Source organism: Gorilla gorilla, chromosome 7 (assembly GCF_029281585.2).
Source record: "Gorilla gorilla gorilla isolate KB3781 chromosome 7, NHGRI_mGorGor1-v2.1_pri, whole genome shotgun sequence".
NCBI classification, from domain to species: domain Eukaryota; kingdom Metazoa; phylum Chordata; class Mammalia; order Primates; family Hominidae; genus Gorilla; species Gorilla gorilla.
The window spans coordinates 64,598,783-64,615,916 of NC_073231.2; the positions used below are offsets into that span (position 1 = coordinate 64,598,783).

General features: G+C 41.4%; 1 protein-coding gene and 1 non-coding gene across 2 annotated transcripts; both read left to right on the forward strand.

Annotated features, from left to right (window-relative positions):
- The first annotated feature begins 8,385 nt into the window (after positions 1–8,385).
- LOC115935690 (small nucleolar RNA SNORA3/SNORA45 family) lies at positions 8,386–8,496 on the forward strand. Its single transcript, XR_004071309.1, has one exon. It is a non-coding gene; the product is annotated as a small nucleolar RNA SNORA3/SNORA45 family (small nucleolar RNA).
- Positions 8,497–15,746: 7,250 nt separating this feature from the next.
- On the forward strand, positions 15,747–16,868 carry MOS (MOS proto-oncogene, serine/threonine kinase). Its single transcript, XM_019032034.4, has one exon. The coding sequence runs from the start codon at positions 15,747–15,749 to the stop codon at positions 16,785–16,787; it is 1,041 nt and encodes a 346-aa protein (XP_018887579.3). The 3' UTR covers positions 16,788–16,868.
- Positions 16,869–17,134: the final 266 nt, after the last annotated feature.

The window sequence follows — 17,134 nt, forward strand, 5'->3', positions numbered from 1 at the left end:
CAACCTCCACCTCCCAGGTTCAAGCAATTCTTCTGGCTCAGCCTCCCGAGTAGCTGGGATTACAGGCATGTAATCCACCATACCTGGCTAATTTTTTTGTAATTTTTAGTAGAGATGGTATTTCACCATGTTGGCCAGGCTTGTCTCAAACTCCTGACTTCAGGTGATCCTCCCACTTCAGCCTCCCAAAGTGCTGGGATTACAGGTGTGAGCCACTGCACCTGGCCCAGTTTTGGTAATTTTTTTCTAAAAGAATGTGTCCATTTTACTTAAATTGTCAAATATATTAGCATAAAGTTGTTCATACTATTTCTTTAATATCCTTTTAAGGTCTTAGGCTCTATAGTGATATGCTCTTATTCATACCAAATATTCATAATTTGTGTTTACTTTCAATTTTTCTTGAGCAGTCTAGCTAGAAGTTTATCAATTTTACTGATTTTTAAAAATAAAGCAACTTCCTTGTTTCATTTACTTTTTCTATTGGTTACCTTCCATTATTTACTCTATTTCTAGTTTAAGATGAAAACTTACATGAATTACTTTAGACTTCTTTTTCTAATATAAACACTTAAAGCTATAAGCTTTTCACTAAGCACTGCTTTAGCTGCATACCAAAAATTTTTGATATATCGAGTTTTCATTTTTATTCAGTTAAAAATATTTTATAACATTCTTTGTGATTTCTTCTTAAATTCGTGAATTATTTGGAAGTTAATGATCTAATTTCCACATATTTAGGGAGCTTCCAGATATCTTCCTCTTAATGAATTTAACTTCATTGTGATGTGAGGAGCACTCTGTTTGATATTAATCCTTTTAAATCTAGTGATACTGGTTTTATGGCTTGTCTTGGTAAATGTTCCATGCAAACTTAAAAAGAATATGTAGTTTGTCAGTTTTTGGGTCAAGTCTGATCAGAGTTGTGATGATTAACTTTATGTATAATATCTTAACTTGCTGGGCCACAGTGTCCAGATACTAGGTCAAATGTTAGTCTGGATGCTTCTGTGGGAAACATCACTTTTGTTTTCTATGAAATTAACATTTGAATCAGTGGACTTTGAATTAAGCAGATCACCCTTCATAACGTGAGTAGGCTGATGTATCCGGTTAGCTGAAGGCCTTAATAGAACAAAGACTAGCCTCCTCCAAGCAAGAAAGAGTTTTGCCAGGAAACTGCCTGTGGACCTGATAACTCTTCCCTGAGTCTCCAGCCTGCCAGCCTACCCTACAGATTTTGGACTTGTCAAGCCCCTACAATCACAAGTCAATTCCTTAAATGTTGACAGATGATAGATAGATAGATAGATAGATAGATAGATAGATAGATAGATAGATAGATCAATCCTGTTGATTCTGTTTCTCTGGAGAACTCTAACACAAGCGTTGTTCCCCTTTTCTGTATAACTGACATTTTTTGTCTGCTTGTTTTACCAATCACCGAAGGAAGAGTGTTTATCTTCAACTATAATTATAGATAGTATCTTTCTGTTTCATCTTTTTTGCTTTATTAATTTTGAAGCTCTATCATGCCCATTTAGGATTACTACGTTCCTTGATTCCTTTACCATTCTGAAGTATCCTTCTTAATTCCTAGTAAAAGTTCTATTTTAAGTTATGCTTTTTCTTGCTGTTAATATAGCCATTCCAACTTTCTTTTCACTAGTCTTTGACTAGTATTTTATCATTTTCTATTCTTTTACTTTTGCTTTATAGGGATATTTATATTTAACTTAGTTTTCTTATAAACAAAATTTAGTTGGGTTTACCTATTTTTATTCAGTCCAACAATCTCTGCCTTTTAATTGGACTGTTTAGACCACTTATGTTTAATTTAATTATTGACAGGTTTGGGTTTAAATATATCATCTAACTATTACCTTTCTATATATTATATAGATATTTTGTTCCTTTTTTCCCCACCCTCTTTTGGGTTTATTAAGTTTTGGGATTTTTTTTTAAACTTCACTCTTGGATTATTAGCTATACCTCCTAGTTTTACTGTTTTAATGGTTCTTCTAAGGTTTCAATATATATCCTTAACTTACGATAGTCTACCTTCATAAAATACTATGTTACTTCAGTTATAATGTGAACCTTAGAACAACAGGCTTCCATTTTCCCTTCCTTTCCTTTGTGCCATTGTCATCATGCTTTCTACATATGCTTCAAATCCAACAATGCATTATTATTATTACTACTACTACTATTTTAAATATTCAATTGTCTTCTAGAGACAGTTGAAAAATAAGAAAATTCTTTTACTTTAGCCCATATTTACCATTTCCAATATTCTTTATTGCTCTGTATGTGTCCAGGTTTCTATCTGGTATCATTTCTCTTTTTGTATTTTTGATAGTGCAGGTCTATAGGCAACAAATTCTCTCAGTTTCCATTTGCCTGAAAAACTCTATTTCGTCTTCATTTCTAAACAATATTTTTGCTAGATAAAGAATGGTAGGTCGATGCTTATTTTTTCTCTCTCAGCAGTTTAAATATTATTTCATTATCTCCAGCTTGATGAGAAGTCTGTGAAAGCAGAAGAAAATTATATTAATTATATCAAACCTTACTGCAGCCCCAGCTGAAACCCTGATTGCAGTGTTTTGAGAGTCCCTGAGCCAGAGGGCCTAGCTAAACTGAACCTAGATTCCTGACCAAATGGAAATAATGAGATAATAAACGTTAAATCAAACCCACTAAGTTTAGGGATAATTTGTTTTGCCAAAATAGATATCTAATTCAGAGAATATCCTAAAATCTTCCACACAAAAAAAAGTTAGTTACATGCAGAGTACCAGGAGGGAAGCATTAGACTTCTCCATAGATGTTCTTAAAATTGTGAGAGAAAATTAATTTCAATATACAATTTGGACCAAATTATTAATCAAATGTCAGAGTAAAACACATTATCAGGCATGTAGGGACTGGAACAAATGATCTCCCATGTATTCTTTTTCAGGAAGCTACTGAAGGATGTATTTCACCAAAATAAGAAAATAGGCCGGGCATGCTGGCTCATGCCTGTAATCCCAATACTTCGGGAGGCCGAGGTGGGCAGATGGCCTGAGCTCAGGAGTTTGAGATCAGCCTGAGCAACATAGTGAGACCCCATATCTACAAAAAATACAAAAATTAGCTGGGTGTGATGGCACGAGCATGTAGTCCCAGGTACTCGGGAGGCTGAGGTGGGAGAATCACTTGAGCCCAGGAAGCTGAGGCTGCAGTGAACCCAGTTCATGCCACTACACTCCAGCCTGAGTAACAGAGTGAGATCTTGTCTCAAATAAATAAATAAATAAATAAATAAATAAATAAATAAATAAATAAATAAATAGAAAGAAAATAAATCAGATGAGAGGAAGGCATGGGATTCAGGAAAAAGTGAATCCAAACCAAGAGAATTCTAGGAATAAAAGTAAAGGGAGGCCAGGCACAGTGGCTCACCTCTGTAATCCCAGCACTTTGGGAAGCTCAGGTGGGCAGGTTACTTGAGGTCAGAAGTTCGAGGCCAGTCTGGCCAACATGGTGAAACCCTGTCTCTACTAAAAATACAAAAATTAGCCGGGCTTGGTGGCATGTACCTGTAATCCCAGCTACTTGGGAGGCTGAGGTGGGAAAATTGCTTGAACCCAGGAGTCAGAGGTTGCAATGAGCTGAGATCGTGCCACTGCACTCTAGCCTGGGCAACAGAGTGAGAGTCTGTCTCAAAAAAACAAATAAATAAAACAAAATTTTAAAAAGTAAAGGGAAAACCCAAAATGGTAACTAAGTAGTAGGCATAACAGCCATCAACTTTGGAATAGGAGAGCTACAAAAGTGTATGCCAAAACAGAAGGTAAATACCCAAACATCCATCTCAAAAATTTGAAAATAGTTGCCTCTGGGTGACAGGAGCTAGGTGAGAAAGGGAGATGGTGGTGAGCAGGAGGTTTCTATCTCACCTACCTATAGGGAAATTTTTGTTTTTTTTTTATTTTTGAGATGGAGTCTCGCTCTGTAGCCCAGGCTGGGGTGCAGTGGCTCAATCTCAGCTCACTGCAACTTCCACCTCCCGGGTCAAGCAATTCTCCTGCCTCAGCCTCCTGAGTAGCTGGGATTACAGGAATGCGCCTCCATGACCAGCTAATTTTTGTATTTTTAGTAGAGATGGAGTTTCACCATGTTGGCCAGGCTGGTCTTGAACTCCTGACCTCGTGATCCACCCACCTCGGCCTCCCAAAGTGCTGGGATTACAGCTGTGAGCCACTGCACTTGGCCCCTGTGGGGAAATTCTATCTCAATCCCAATCAGGTCTTCCCCACACTCGCTATTTCTCCAAAGATAATTTATTTCCTGGATCATAGAACTGATGTGTCCATGAAGAGCTCTAACTTTATGCAGAATTAGTCTTAAGAGTTCAAACATTGTTTGTTCTGCCTTATTTTACATTCATTTTATTCTCAGACAAGCATACTCCTAAGGGCACTGTTTCTTCATTGCTGTAGAATATTCCAGCAACTGAGACACATTGCACCAATCATGATAACCAAGAGAAATGGAATATGATGATCAGCCAGGCCTGAAGACCCTAAGAAGTGAAAAGAACCGCCACAGCCACTGGAACTTATGGAGCCATGAGTGTGCAATTTGACTAAATCGTGCTGACACTCCAAGCAAGCCGCACAGGCCTGGTGCATTACCTGTCATCACAGGGTCACTCTCCCCTTCCCAGGAGTGGTGTAAGAACTATTTATTATAGTCCCGAGGGGAAAAAGAAACTATCCTTGAATGGGTGGAGAGTAAATTTTGGGAGGGACTGTAACTGGGTTATTCAAAACTAGAGTCTTTGGAATCCTCTATTCTTTTTCTTGAGACAGGGTCTCACTTTGTCACCCAGGCTGGAGTGCAGTGGCAAGATCTCGGCTCACTGCAGCCTCAACCTCCCGGGCTCAAGCAATCCTCCCGCCTCAGTCTCCTTAGTAGCTAGGACTATAGGTGTGTGCCACCACGCCAGGCTAGGTTTTTTTTTTAACTTTTAGTAGAGACGGGGTGTTTGTTGCCCAGGCTGGTCTCAAACCCTGGGGCTCAAGCAATCCTCCCTCCTCAGTCTCCTTAGTAGCTAGGACTATAGGTGTGTGCCACCACGCCAGGCTAGTTTTTTTTTAACTTTTAGTAGAGACGGGGTGTTTGTTGCCCAGGCTGGTCTCAAACTCTGGGGCTCAAGTGATCCTATCGCCTCAGCCTCCCAAAGTTTTGGGATTACAGGCGTGAGCCACCACGCCCCGCCAGAATCCTCTATTGTAACCTAAACAATGAGCATGAAATAGCACGAGGGGCTTAGAGGACTGAGACCCATTACAGCTGAATGCAGGAATTAGGTACCCTGGGGTAGCTTAAACCTCCACTCCCCTCTATTGCTCTGGTCTTTGCCAGAGGTGCGTCCCCTGGTAAATGCAGAGGACATTCGTTGCCTTTGGCTGCACATTTAGAGAAATTACTTCCCTCCAAATGTTCATGGTCTGGTTGAAATAGTATTTTTAGGTGCCTGCCTCCCAAAAAAGGAGGCAAAATGATGTACCATTCGATCGGTACACTGGTACAGCCAGGAAGTCAGAAAATGAACAAAATTGGCCTGTGGGTTGCTTCCTTTGAAGACTAAACGAAGGGCTGAAGAATCAATCCAGTGGTGGTATTCTGGCCTAGCTTTCTGCTGGGACCACTGCCATAGCTCCTGCTTCCTAGTTCTCTAGGAACTAACTTCTTGCCTACTTTGGAGCATGGTTCTTAAGGTTCCTATTGGGTCTGTAATCCTCCAGAATCTTTCCAATAAATTTCTTTGCTTAAGTTAGGTTCTACTACTTCTTGGAACCTAAGAGCTCTAATTAATACAGTGGTTAACTGTGGAGTGTAGTAAATTGAATGCAGCTATTCCTGTTCTGTCAATGCTATGCCTAATTTTGTTTCTATGTTGAAAAATTATCATAAGTAATTCTCAGTTTTCATGAGCTCTCTTAGGAATCAGGCTAATACAGTCTTCTCTCTCCCTGTTAACACCACTAACAACAATACGTTGATGTACCTACTCCAGCTTGATGTCATCATGTAGTGCAATGGAATTTAAACCGATGGCCTAAACTAGAGCCAAATATTATAATTACCCATTACATGGTAAAATACTGATTAGGGAGGATAGGAACATGGAAGACAAGGTGTGGGTTATTTAATAAAACAAACCAAGGAGTAGAGAAGTGTAAGTTAAAAGCACAGGAAACAATTAACAAGGGACAATACAATGTAAAACCCAAGTTATTCAAAATGGTGACTAATTCTGAATAATTTCCTATATTTCTTCTAGTGTTTCCCTGCCCCTACTTTTGTTTTGTTTTTTGTTTTGTTTTGTTTTTTGAGATGGCATCTCGCTCTCTCGCCCAGGGTGCAGTGCAGTGGCGTGATCTCAGCTCACTGCAACCTCCACCCCCCGGGTTCAAGCAATTATGCCTCAGCCTCCCGAGTAGCTGGGACTATAGGCACACACCACCATGCCTGGATAATTTTTTTGTATTTTTAGTAGGGATGGGGTTTCACCGTGTTAGCCAGGATGGTCTTGATCTCCTGACCTCGTGATCCGTCCACCTTGGGCTCCCAAAGTGCTGGTATTACAGGCATGAGGCAGCAGCCTGGTCCTCTACTTCTTCTGACACTGGCTGCTGTTAAAATCTGGAGTTGCAGTCCTACTTCGCCTGGGTCGACAAGGTTGCTAAATACACGAACTCAACACTGATCCTTTTGGTGGAAAAAATGACACTAGCTACAATATGTCTGCTATCTCCTGTGGGGCCATCTGGGGCAAATTATTGCCCTTTCCCCACCATGCTTATGTTGGGCCCAATGTGAGGACCAATATGGACTCAAGTTATTATAACATCTGGTTATATAATAGGACATAGTCAATGGGCAAGAGCTGCATCAATATTCAATGGTGGAAGGGACCGAGCCATTCTGTTTTGGTAAGTGGCAACTCACTTTTTCTGAAAATAAGTGTCAATGATAATTGGGATATATAAACCTCAAGTCAGCCTCCCGCTGACCATTCCATGGATTGTTAAGAATTACACTGTGGTGAGCTAATAAATACAAAAGCCTAAAGCAAATGTTACTGTGAATAACGGGAACATTTAGTAAGTAACCACTGGTCTGAGTGGAGGAGCAAGGATTTTGCGTGATGATTATCCCACTCCCCACTCCCAGAAGCCCTGCAGCCCCACTTGAGGCAGGTGACCCTCCCCACATACTTCACTGCTTCCCAGGGATCTCCTGCACAGAGAAAAGCGACTCTCAGTTATATTCTGGGTTACTCAGTAAATGGGTTATGAAAGTCATTAAATTAATTTCTCATATTTATTACATACACACACAAAAATATCAACAGAGCAAACAAAATTTAAGATTCTAAGAAGGCTGGGGAGTTGAGCCACTGGTGTGTGCATGCTTCTCTATCTCCTCTTCCTGTGTACAGATTAGGATGTGACAGAGTCTTAATTTAAAGTTTGAAACTATAATCCTCATTTCCACGAGAATTTGTAGTAGTAGGGAACCTGAGCTCAGCAAAGGAGGCTGCGGACGAGCCTCCAGTCTTTGGTGAGCCTCTTGTCTTCCTGTGGACTTCACCTCCTCACCTGCCTCTGCTATCCTGGGTTACCATGTTTAGACTCAACTCTAGCTCAGCACCCTCTGGTCTTGGGTAGGTATCAAAAATTAAATCTTTTTGTCTAGCCTTGGTTTCACACCCCCTCCCTTATATCTTTCCTATAACATCCAATAAGAGGATATCCTGCTTTCCTCCCTAGCCCAGATCGACTCGCCATGGGCACCACCATGTCTAAATGTCAGCAGGGCACTTCCAGCCTTCCTCAGTTTGTAACGGACCATTATAGTGCATGGTCTTTTAAATCTGCAATAGGTACACCAGGGGTGACCCCAAATTTTAATTTCGCCTTTATGGATCCTGGAACTATGGTATCCTGAAGCATTTAAAGGAGGACCAGGGAAGTCACCATGCCAACTAGATTGTTTCATGTATACATGGAAAGATTAGGTTCTGACACAAGTTGCCAAGAAAGTAACCAAAACCTCACTAAAGATGTTGAGAGAACCACTGGGAAGTCCTGTCAATTTCCTGTTCAAGTGTGACCCACTAAGACCACACCCCGCCCCCGATCTCACAACAGCTAAAGACCGAATAATTGACTTCCTCCTCCTTCTCTGCCCCCAGAGTCACCCCAAATCGCCTTGAGTAGAGTTCCAACAAGTGTCCTGATGTTCCACTTTCAAAGATGCCAACCGGAGATGCCCAGAGCTTTGCTATAAAGTGCCTCTTAATCTCATATAAAATTCAGCCTCACCCAGACTCAAGTCACATTCCGAGTGTCCCGGTGTGCTAGGGCACTTGCAGAGAATCTGCTGGTCTTGATTCACTGGTGGGGGCAATCGGTGCCCAGATTAGGAACATGCCCTGCCTGGGGTTTTAGACAGCGGGCTGGCAGTCATCTTTCCTCACACCTATCAGGCAGATGGTACCTGCCATGGTGTATTGTAAAGTTTAAAAAAAATAAAAAAATTAAAAAGAACAAAGAAAAATTCAGCCTCAAACCATTAGCACTGCAATCCTCAAGCCATTAAGAAGGCACATCCTGGAAATAATTAGAATATTTTCCATCTAGAAAAGGCAGAATATGGCTGGGCATTGTGGCTCACACCTATAATCCCAGTATTTTGGGAAGCCAAGGCAGGTGGATCACTTGAGGTCAGGAGTTCGAGACCAGCCTGATTAACATGGTGAAACCCCATCTCTACTAAAAATACAAAATTAGCTGAGCATGGTGGTGCACACTTGTAATCCCAGCTACTTGGAAGGCTGAGGCAGGAGAATTGCTTGAATCCAGGAAGTGGAGGCTGTAGTGAGCCGAGATCATGCCATTGCATTCCAACCTAGGCAACAAGAGTGAAACTCCGCCTAAAGAAAAAAAAAGAAAGAAAGAAAAGGCAGAATATTTGAATATTTCAGAATGGCTGAAAATAAAGTTAAGTCTCTTTTCAGATAAGTCTAGGTTGCAGAAGGCCAGGAGAGAAAGGAATTGTTTGTATTTCAAAAAAAAATCTTAGTCGACTAAGAGGCATTAAGAAGATACATTCTATATACATAAAGAGAAACTAGAGAAAAAGGAAAATTAAAGATTTGGGGACTAGGTTATGATAAAATCAGCTTAGAAAATCACTTGGATTTATGCATTGTAAACTTTGGTATAATATAATAATATGTTGGTAGGAAATGTTATATATTATAAAAGGAAGCTCAAAGAAGAGAGAGAATAAATTTTAAAGGCTTTAATATCATTACTATTTACTAAATTAAATTGTAATGAAATACACGAAGCTGTGTGGGTTCTACTATTGCCAGAAATTGAATAGTAGAAGATAGAATTGGGTGCCATCCAGAACTTGTGCATATGAACCTTCTGTGTGTAATGTTGCACCTGGTCACTACGTAAGGATCAGATAATGGCTAAATGAAATTTTCATACATAACTGGGGAAATTCGTTTGCTTGATTTTCCCTTCACCCACATCTCATAAAGTAGACTCTGAGAACAGTTTTCTACCATACTCAAAGGTTTATTATCACAAAAGAAAAAAACCTCTTGGCTGAAAACTGCCACCTTCTAGGAAAACTGCCAGCTAGTTATACTGACAACCTCCCAGAACTGAAAACAAATTAATCATACATGGTTTATATAAAACAAAGCCACACAGAATGAGCTATGAGGAGTGACTCTACAAGAAAATAATTTGATTACACATCTTAGTGGCATACAGTATAAGGATAAAAACAACTGCAAAGAAATCTTAAATTTTATTTAATAATTTTATCAGATAAATTAGTAATTAGATTAATTTTGTTTGGAATCAAGCTTTCAAGTATAAGGAAAGAGAAAGAAAATAATAAAATTTAAATGCTTTAATTGGGAATCATACTGTCAGAACTGAATTAGAAATATCAATAGAAATCCATGCTTTTTAAAAGAAAAAAGAGTATATGTTTTCCAATTCTGTCAGCTAAAATGAACTAATAACAAGGGCTTAGGAGAATGAACCTAATGTGTGCACTTAATGCTGAGATTATGGCATCTTTCCAGGATACCCTGAAGAAATGACTGATTCCAGGAGCCATTATGAGCCTGAGGCAACTTGCTGTATGTACCAAGAGGCAAGAAATAATTCATAGTAATGGGACTGTGTCAAAAGAACACAACAGGGCCCCCCACTGGCCAAAGTGTGTCAATTTGAGCAGCAAAAATAATAATTATTGCAGTTGATTAAATCACATTGAATCTATGAGAGGCCACGAGTCCATAATGATACGCATGAGAAAATTTTGCTTAAAATTGAGTAAAGATGGTGAATTGAATAGAGTATATTACTTCTGGATCCTTTATTCAAACATCCTATTATTTTGACACATTTATCAGTGAAAAATACAGAATTTAGTAAATATTAAATACAAAGTTAGAAAGCATTTTCTGAGGCGGGGCGTGGTAGCTCACGCCTGTAATCTCAGCACTTTGGGAGGCCGAAGTCGGAGGAAAGCTTGAGCACAGGGAGGTGGAGGCTGTAGTGAACTGTGATCGCGCCACTCCACTCCAGCCTAGAAGACACAGTGTGAGACGCTGTCTCAAAAAACAAACAAAACAAAACAAAAACAAGCAAGCAAACATAGTCTGGCTTGAGGGAAGATGCCAGTATGTGATCATAGATTGGACAAAATCAAGACAGCCGCATTTCAATCAGATCAAATTTCAAAATTTCAAATATCTATAAGCATTTTATGTTCTTAAAAACATGAGAAAATTGCAAGATATCATTAAATTCAAAGGTTTCCAAAACCAGTTTGAAACACATTTGTATGTCTTAAAACCTTTTGTGAAGTTTAGCTGTATTTAGAGAAGTAAAAATTTATTTACGTATCTCCAGAGTCAAAATACAAAACCCAAGCGATCAGGGCAAAGTGGAAGCAACCAACCCCAACCTCCCCGCATGGAAACAGATAGTGTGCGCTGGTCACATCCAGGGACGTGCTCCATGCAATCCACAAACTTAGATCTGCCCCGACCATATTATATGGACCATATAAAAATTAAAGTAGCTGTATATGTACTTTACTGACATAGAAACAAGTCTATGTTATATTGCTAAGTATAAAATTCAAATTTTAGAATGTCAATAGTATAGTCCCACTGAAGTAAAAAAAAATTGATATGTTTTTCAAGTTTGACTCTATAATCTTTGTATAGGAATTTTTAGTAAAGCGTATATATTCATCTACAGCTTAACTTTTTAGTCTTAAAAAAGGCAAAAGTGAAATTTCGACGATGAAATCCACTGTTGTAACCAGCAATACCACACTTGCACGGTTGCAATACTCGCGCTCTTCGCACTGTAACCTCTGGAATCTACTGTAACCTCTCGAATCCGCTGTAACCCGAGATCTCTTAACCGGGCGGTCCCCTGCCAGGACTCGGGCGGCCGTCAAGAGTGCGCAGGCGCAAGCGCGGCCGCCGTCCGTGGGGTTTTATGTGCTATTGAGACTGCTGTTGAGCTTCTGGGCCTTTTTAAGACTGCCTTCCAAAAGACGACGTGATGACTCTAAAGAGAAAGGAAAATTTGTTGCGTATGCAGAAAGGCAGACTGGGCGCACTCTGAGCGTCTTTCGGGGACCGACGGCCTCGCCCACGTGCTTCCGGGCACCAGCGCGCCCAAAGCCCGCGCACTAGGAAACGCACAAAAGCCCCAGCGGGCGAGCCCACGGGCAGCCAGGAGGCGGCGAGGGCGGCTTGTCTTCCAGAGACTGGGGAATCAAGAAAGGCAGAGCCACCTCCTCGGCCCCAGCGCAGCAAGTGCAGGAGGCAGGGAGGGCGCAGCGCCCCGCCGTCCCCGGTACCCGTGGAACCCGGTGCGCGCCCCGGGAGCTGGGGCGGCTCAGGCCCAGCGTGCCCAGAAAGCCAACCACGTTGGTCAGGAGGACGCTCTCCCACGATCCGCGATCCTCAGGCTCTGATTAAACTCAAATTAAAAGGAGCTATCCGTTCTGGTATCTGTTGTTACTCTTGTGATAAATATGGTGTTTGATACGAAAGTATCTTAATAGTCATGCTGCCAATCAAAGAACAAAACACGTAAAGCCTGTGCGCTAAGAACACGAGAGCATTTCGCTCCTCAGGAGGTGCAGTTTATCTTGTCTCCTTTGTTTCATATATAATTCCAAGGAGAATTCCTTGTTAGCAACACATTTTGCTCTTTGCCTTTGTTTGGGGGATGACATAGGCATATTGCATTTGATCAGATTAGTGTTAACCTTCCACCCACGTTTTTACTACATGCTGTACCAGTAATACAGCAGGATTTTATACCTTTAACCGCAAAATTCAAGAGCAGAAAAATACTCAAATTTTATGTTAGTTTAACATGAAAACGAGTTACTTCAGCCCTGATAGGATACTTTTAAACCAATACTACCTAACAAATCTGTTTCTTATTCGTATAAGCCCATACACATGGTTTTTTAAATGAGTTTTATAAATAATAATTAGCATTGAGGCCCTGATCTAAGTATTTGAAACTCTGTTACTCTTCACAACAATCCTGAGGTGGGCATATTTTCCTCATTTTGCAGATAAGGAAACAGGCACTGGGATGGTAAGAAACCCAGGCCATCTGGCCCCTAATAGCCTTTTACCACCATGCTAAAGCTTTACCCATTTTTGAGATCCAAAATATTACGTAGTGCACACATATTTGGTAACCAAATCAGGATTAAACATTAAAGTTAAGGGCCGAGCACAGTGCCCTGTAATCCTAGCATTTTGGGAAGCTGAGGCGGGCAGATCGCTTGACCTCAGGAGTTCAAGACCAGCCTGGAAAACATGGTGAAACCCCATTTCAACAAAAAAATACAAAAACAGTTGGGTGTGGTGGTGTGTGCCTGTGGTCCCAGCTACTTGGGAGGCTGAGGTGGGAGGATCGCTTGAGCCAAGGAGGCAGAGGTTGCAGTGAGCCAAGATCACACCACTGCACTCCAGCCTGGGTGACATAGTGAGACGCTGTCTCAAAAAGAAAAAAGCAAAATTAAAGTAAGAACATAATAAGAAATATGTTTGGCACTGTGTTACAGGGAGAAAAAATCAATAGGGAGATAGATCCTGCTTTCAGGGTAAGTGCAATTTGCTGAGTAAAAGAAATATTTTAAGATACCTTAAAAAAGAAAACAAAGGCTGTTGTAAATTGGATATTCAATTAAATATTCTTGGGCAGATTGGCAGATGATAGATCTAATGAACTTGGGGTTTATAAATACATAGAATGCCACATTTTCACTAATACCTTATGTTTTGTGTAAAGAGTAAAACCAACTTTGAAAATGAATTGTGTATGCAATTATCTTAAAAATAAAGATTATATAATAAGTCACATTATCTTGCATTATGTGTAATATCTAGGGGGTTAAGGCACTCTTATTCTGCTAATATTCACAGCACTCCTATTATATAATCATTTCAGAGCCCTGAATTATAATCCCAACTAGGTGACAGTTACTGAGTAAATTTTGCAATGTAGATTTATTATAGAATATAATTGTATTACTTTTTCTCTATTCATTGGCATCCTTTTATATTTGGGGTTTGACACAATTGCACACAACAATCTTTCTACTAAAATATTCCATAGAGTTGGCCAGGCATGGTGGCTCACGCCTGTAATCCTAGCACTTTGGGAGGCTGAGGCAGGTGGATCACCTGGGGTCAGGAGTTTGAGACCAGCCTGGCCAACATGGTGAAACCCCATCTCTACTAAAGATACAAAAGTTAGCTGGGCATGGTGGCATGTGCCTGTAATCCCAGCTACTCGGGAGGCTGAGGCGGGAGAATCGCTTGAACCCAGGTGGCAGAGGTTGCAGTGAGCGGAGATTGTGCCATTGCACTCCAGCCTGGGCAACAAGAGCGAAACTCTGTCTCAAAAAAAAAAAAAAAAAAGATTGAGGCTCAAATAGGTTAAATATTATACACACACTAGATCACATACTAAGCCACACAGGTAGTATAGAATAGAAATCCTATTCCAGGGCTTCACAGACCTCAAATTGCTTCTGTAAATGGTTCATGTTTATTAATTTACCATCTCAAAGTCAATATACTTCAAAAACGTAGAACTGCTATCATTAAAATGTGGTTACACATAACTTAGCACATAAGTGCTTTAGAAGAAGGGAACTTTACCATTTGATTTTTTAAAATATAGATCCTAACACTTTTGTGTGTGTGTGTGTTTTCTCATGAATATGGTAATATTATTGGTCCTTTTTCCAAAGATATGGTATGAAATTAATTTTTTGCTTAGAGTCAGGATCTTGCTCCATCATCCAGCCTGGTGTGCAGTGGCACGATCATAGCTCACTATAGCCTCAAACTCCTCAGTTCAAGTCTCCTCCCGCCCCAGCCTCCAAAGTAGCTAGGACTATAGGAGTGCACCACCACACTCAGCTAACTTTATTATTATTTTTTGTAGAGGCAGGTCTCAAATTCTTGGCCTCAAGTGGCCCTTCCACCTTAGCCTCCCAAAGCACTGGTATTATAGGCATAACTCACTGCACTTGGTAGAAAATTAATTTTCATTATAAAAATCAGAAAGGAAGATCTTATTGTCTGATGGCCAATACCCTGAATTTCATTCCAACTTCTGGTTTTCTACATTATATGTAGGTACCAGTGATTTTGTGCCATTTTTATTTCTTCAAATTTTTCCTCTTCTACAATTCTCCCATATGTGTTATTATTTGAAGCCCTGATCACAGCTCTGAATCATTTCTATTCTTTTGTCTCCCCCAGCTCTGGTTCAAAACTTGGTTACTCATTTGCTACGAAGTCTAGAATCTCTCTTGCAAGTGAGCTGACCGGTTGGGCCAAATCGCCTTGGAAGGGAAGGATTGTTAGGAAGTCAGTATGTTGCTAAGATGTCTTGCTAATTTGCTGTGTAAGCTGCATAGAGTGTCAGGGGATTCTCCTTTCCACTGATGAATTTAGGTGTGTGTTATGACCTGTATCAGTGATTCTATTTGGGTTGATTAAGGTTGCAATTTTTTATCCATATGAATGTTGCACCTAGTTTTTCCCTGTAATTGGTTAAACAAATGTCTGCTGTTTGCATTTTAACTCTTAGCCAATACCTGCTGGAAGTGATTTAATGCAGCTGGAGAATGACACTAACAATCATTACAGCCTGCAAAGTGTGAAACAATTTCATTGTGCTTTGTGGTCTCTTTAGTCTGAGGACTGATAATGTGCAGCGGATGAGACTTGAAAAAAACGTATTTTATTATAATTTAAGAAATAATGTAAAAGAGGGTGAGTTCTGGGGCAGCTCCATGCTGTTTGTCTGGCATGAGCTTGTTTTTATAAGAATTCACTTCAAGTGTGGAAGGGAAATGCTTTCATCTGAAAGGGATAGCTGTGCTTCATTCCGGTTTCTCCCTCCATCTGATAAAAACTCTTGCTGAGTGACAGCACAGATGTAGCTCATTTGGAACAAGTGAAGGAAAAGGAGAAAAGGGATGAGGTGGAGCGAAGGAGTAGTCAGTCATGTTTCCAAAGTCCCGCGGTTTCCCCTAGTCTCTTCATTCACTCCAGCGGCCCTGGTGTCCCCCTGCAAAGTGCGATGCCCTCGCCCCTGGCCCTACGCCCCTACCTCCGGAGCGAGTTTTCCCCATCGGTGGACGCGCGGCCCTGCAGCAGTCCCTCAGAGCTACCTGCGAAGCTGCTTCTGGGGGCCACTCCTCCTCGGGCCCCGCGGCTGCCGCGCCGGCTGGCCTGGTGCTCCATTGACTGGGAGCAGGTGTGCTTGCTGCAGAGGCTGGGAGCTGGAGGGTTTGGCTCGGTGTACAAGGCGACTTACCGCGGTGTTCCTGTGGCCATAAAGCAAGTGAACAAGTGCACCAAGAACCGACTAGCATCTCGGCGGAGTTTCTGGGCTGAGCTCAACGTAGCAAGGCTGCGCCACGATAACATCGTGCGCGTGGTGGCTGCCAGCACGCGCACGCCCGCGGGGTCCAATAGCCTAGGGACCATCATCATGGAGTTCGGTGGCAACGTCACTTTACACCAAGTCATCTATGGCGCCGCCGGCCACCCTGAGGGGGACGCAGGGGAGCCTCACTGCCGCACTGGAGGACAGTTAAGTTTGGGAAAGTGTCTCAAGTACTCACTAGATGTTGTGAACGGCCTGCTCTTCCTCCACTCGCAAAGCATTGTGCACTTGGACCTGAAGCCCGCGAACATCTTGATCAGTGAGCAGGATGTCTGTAAAATTAGTGACTTCGGTTGCTCTGAGAAGTTGGAAGATCTGCTGTGCTTCCAGACACCCTCTTACCCTCTAGGAGGCACATACACCCACCGCGCCCCGGAGCTCCTGAAAGGAGAGGGCGTGACGCCTAAAGCCGACATTTATTCCTTTGCCATCACTCTCTGGCAAATGACTACCAAGCAGGCGCCGTATTCGGGGGAGCGGCAGCACATACTGTACGCAGTGGTGGCCTACGACCTGCGCCCGTCCCTCTCCGCTGCCGTCTTCGAGGACTCGCTCCCCGGGCAGCGCCTTGGGGACGTCATCCAGCGCTGCTGGAGACCCAGCGCGGCGCAGAGGCCGAGCGCGCGGCTGCTTTTGGTGGATCTCACCTCTTTGAAAGCTGAACTCGGCTGACTGAAAATCTGGTCAAGATAAGTTTTTGTCTGATTCTATTTGTTTTTAAAGGAAGTGGAGATGTCGAAGAAAACATATTTGTAGGATGGAGTTTTAGAAAATAAAGTTACTAAAAACTCCTTTAGTCTCCAGTGCTTTTTCTAGGACACATTAGCAAAGCTACAAGTCTAGTACCTGTTGTCTCAGTACTGTTAGTAACTAATCTTATTCATATAGTCATGTGCTTTGCTTTCCACTGCTAGTATTTCATTTATTTAAATTTGTTATTGATAAAAGTTTGTCCAAAACAGAACTCCACTGCAGAAATGTCAAAATTTTCTATAAATCCATATATATCCCATACCTAC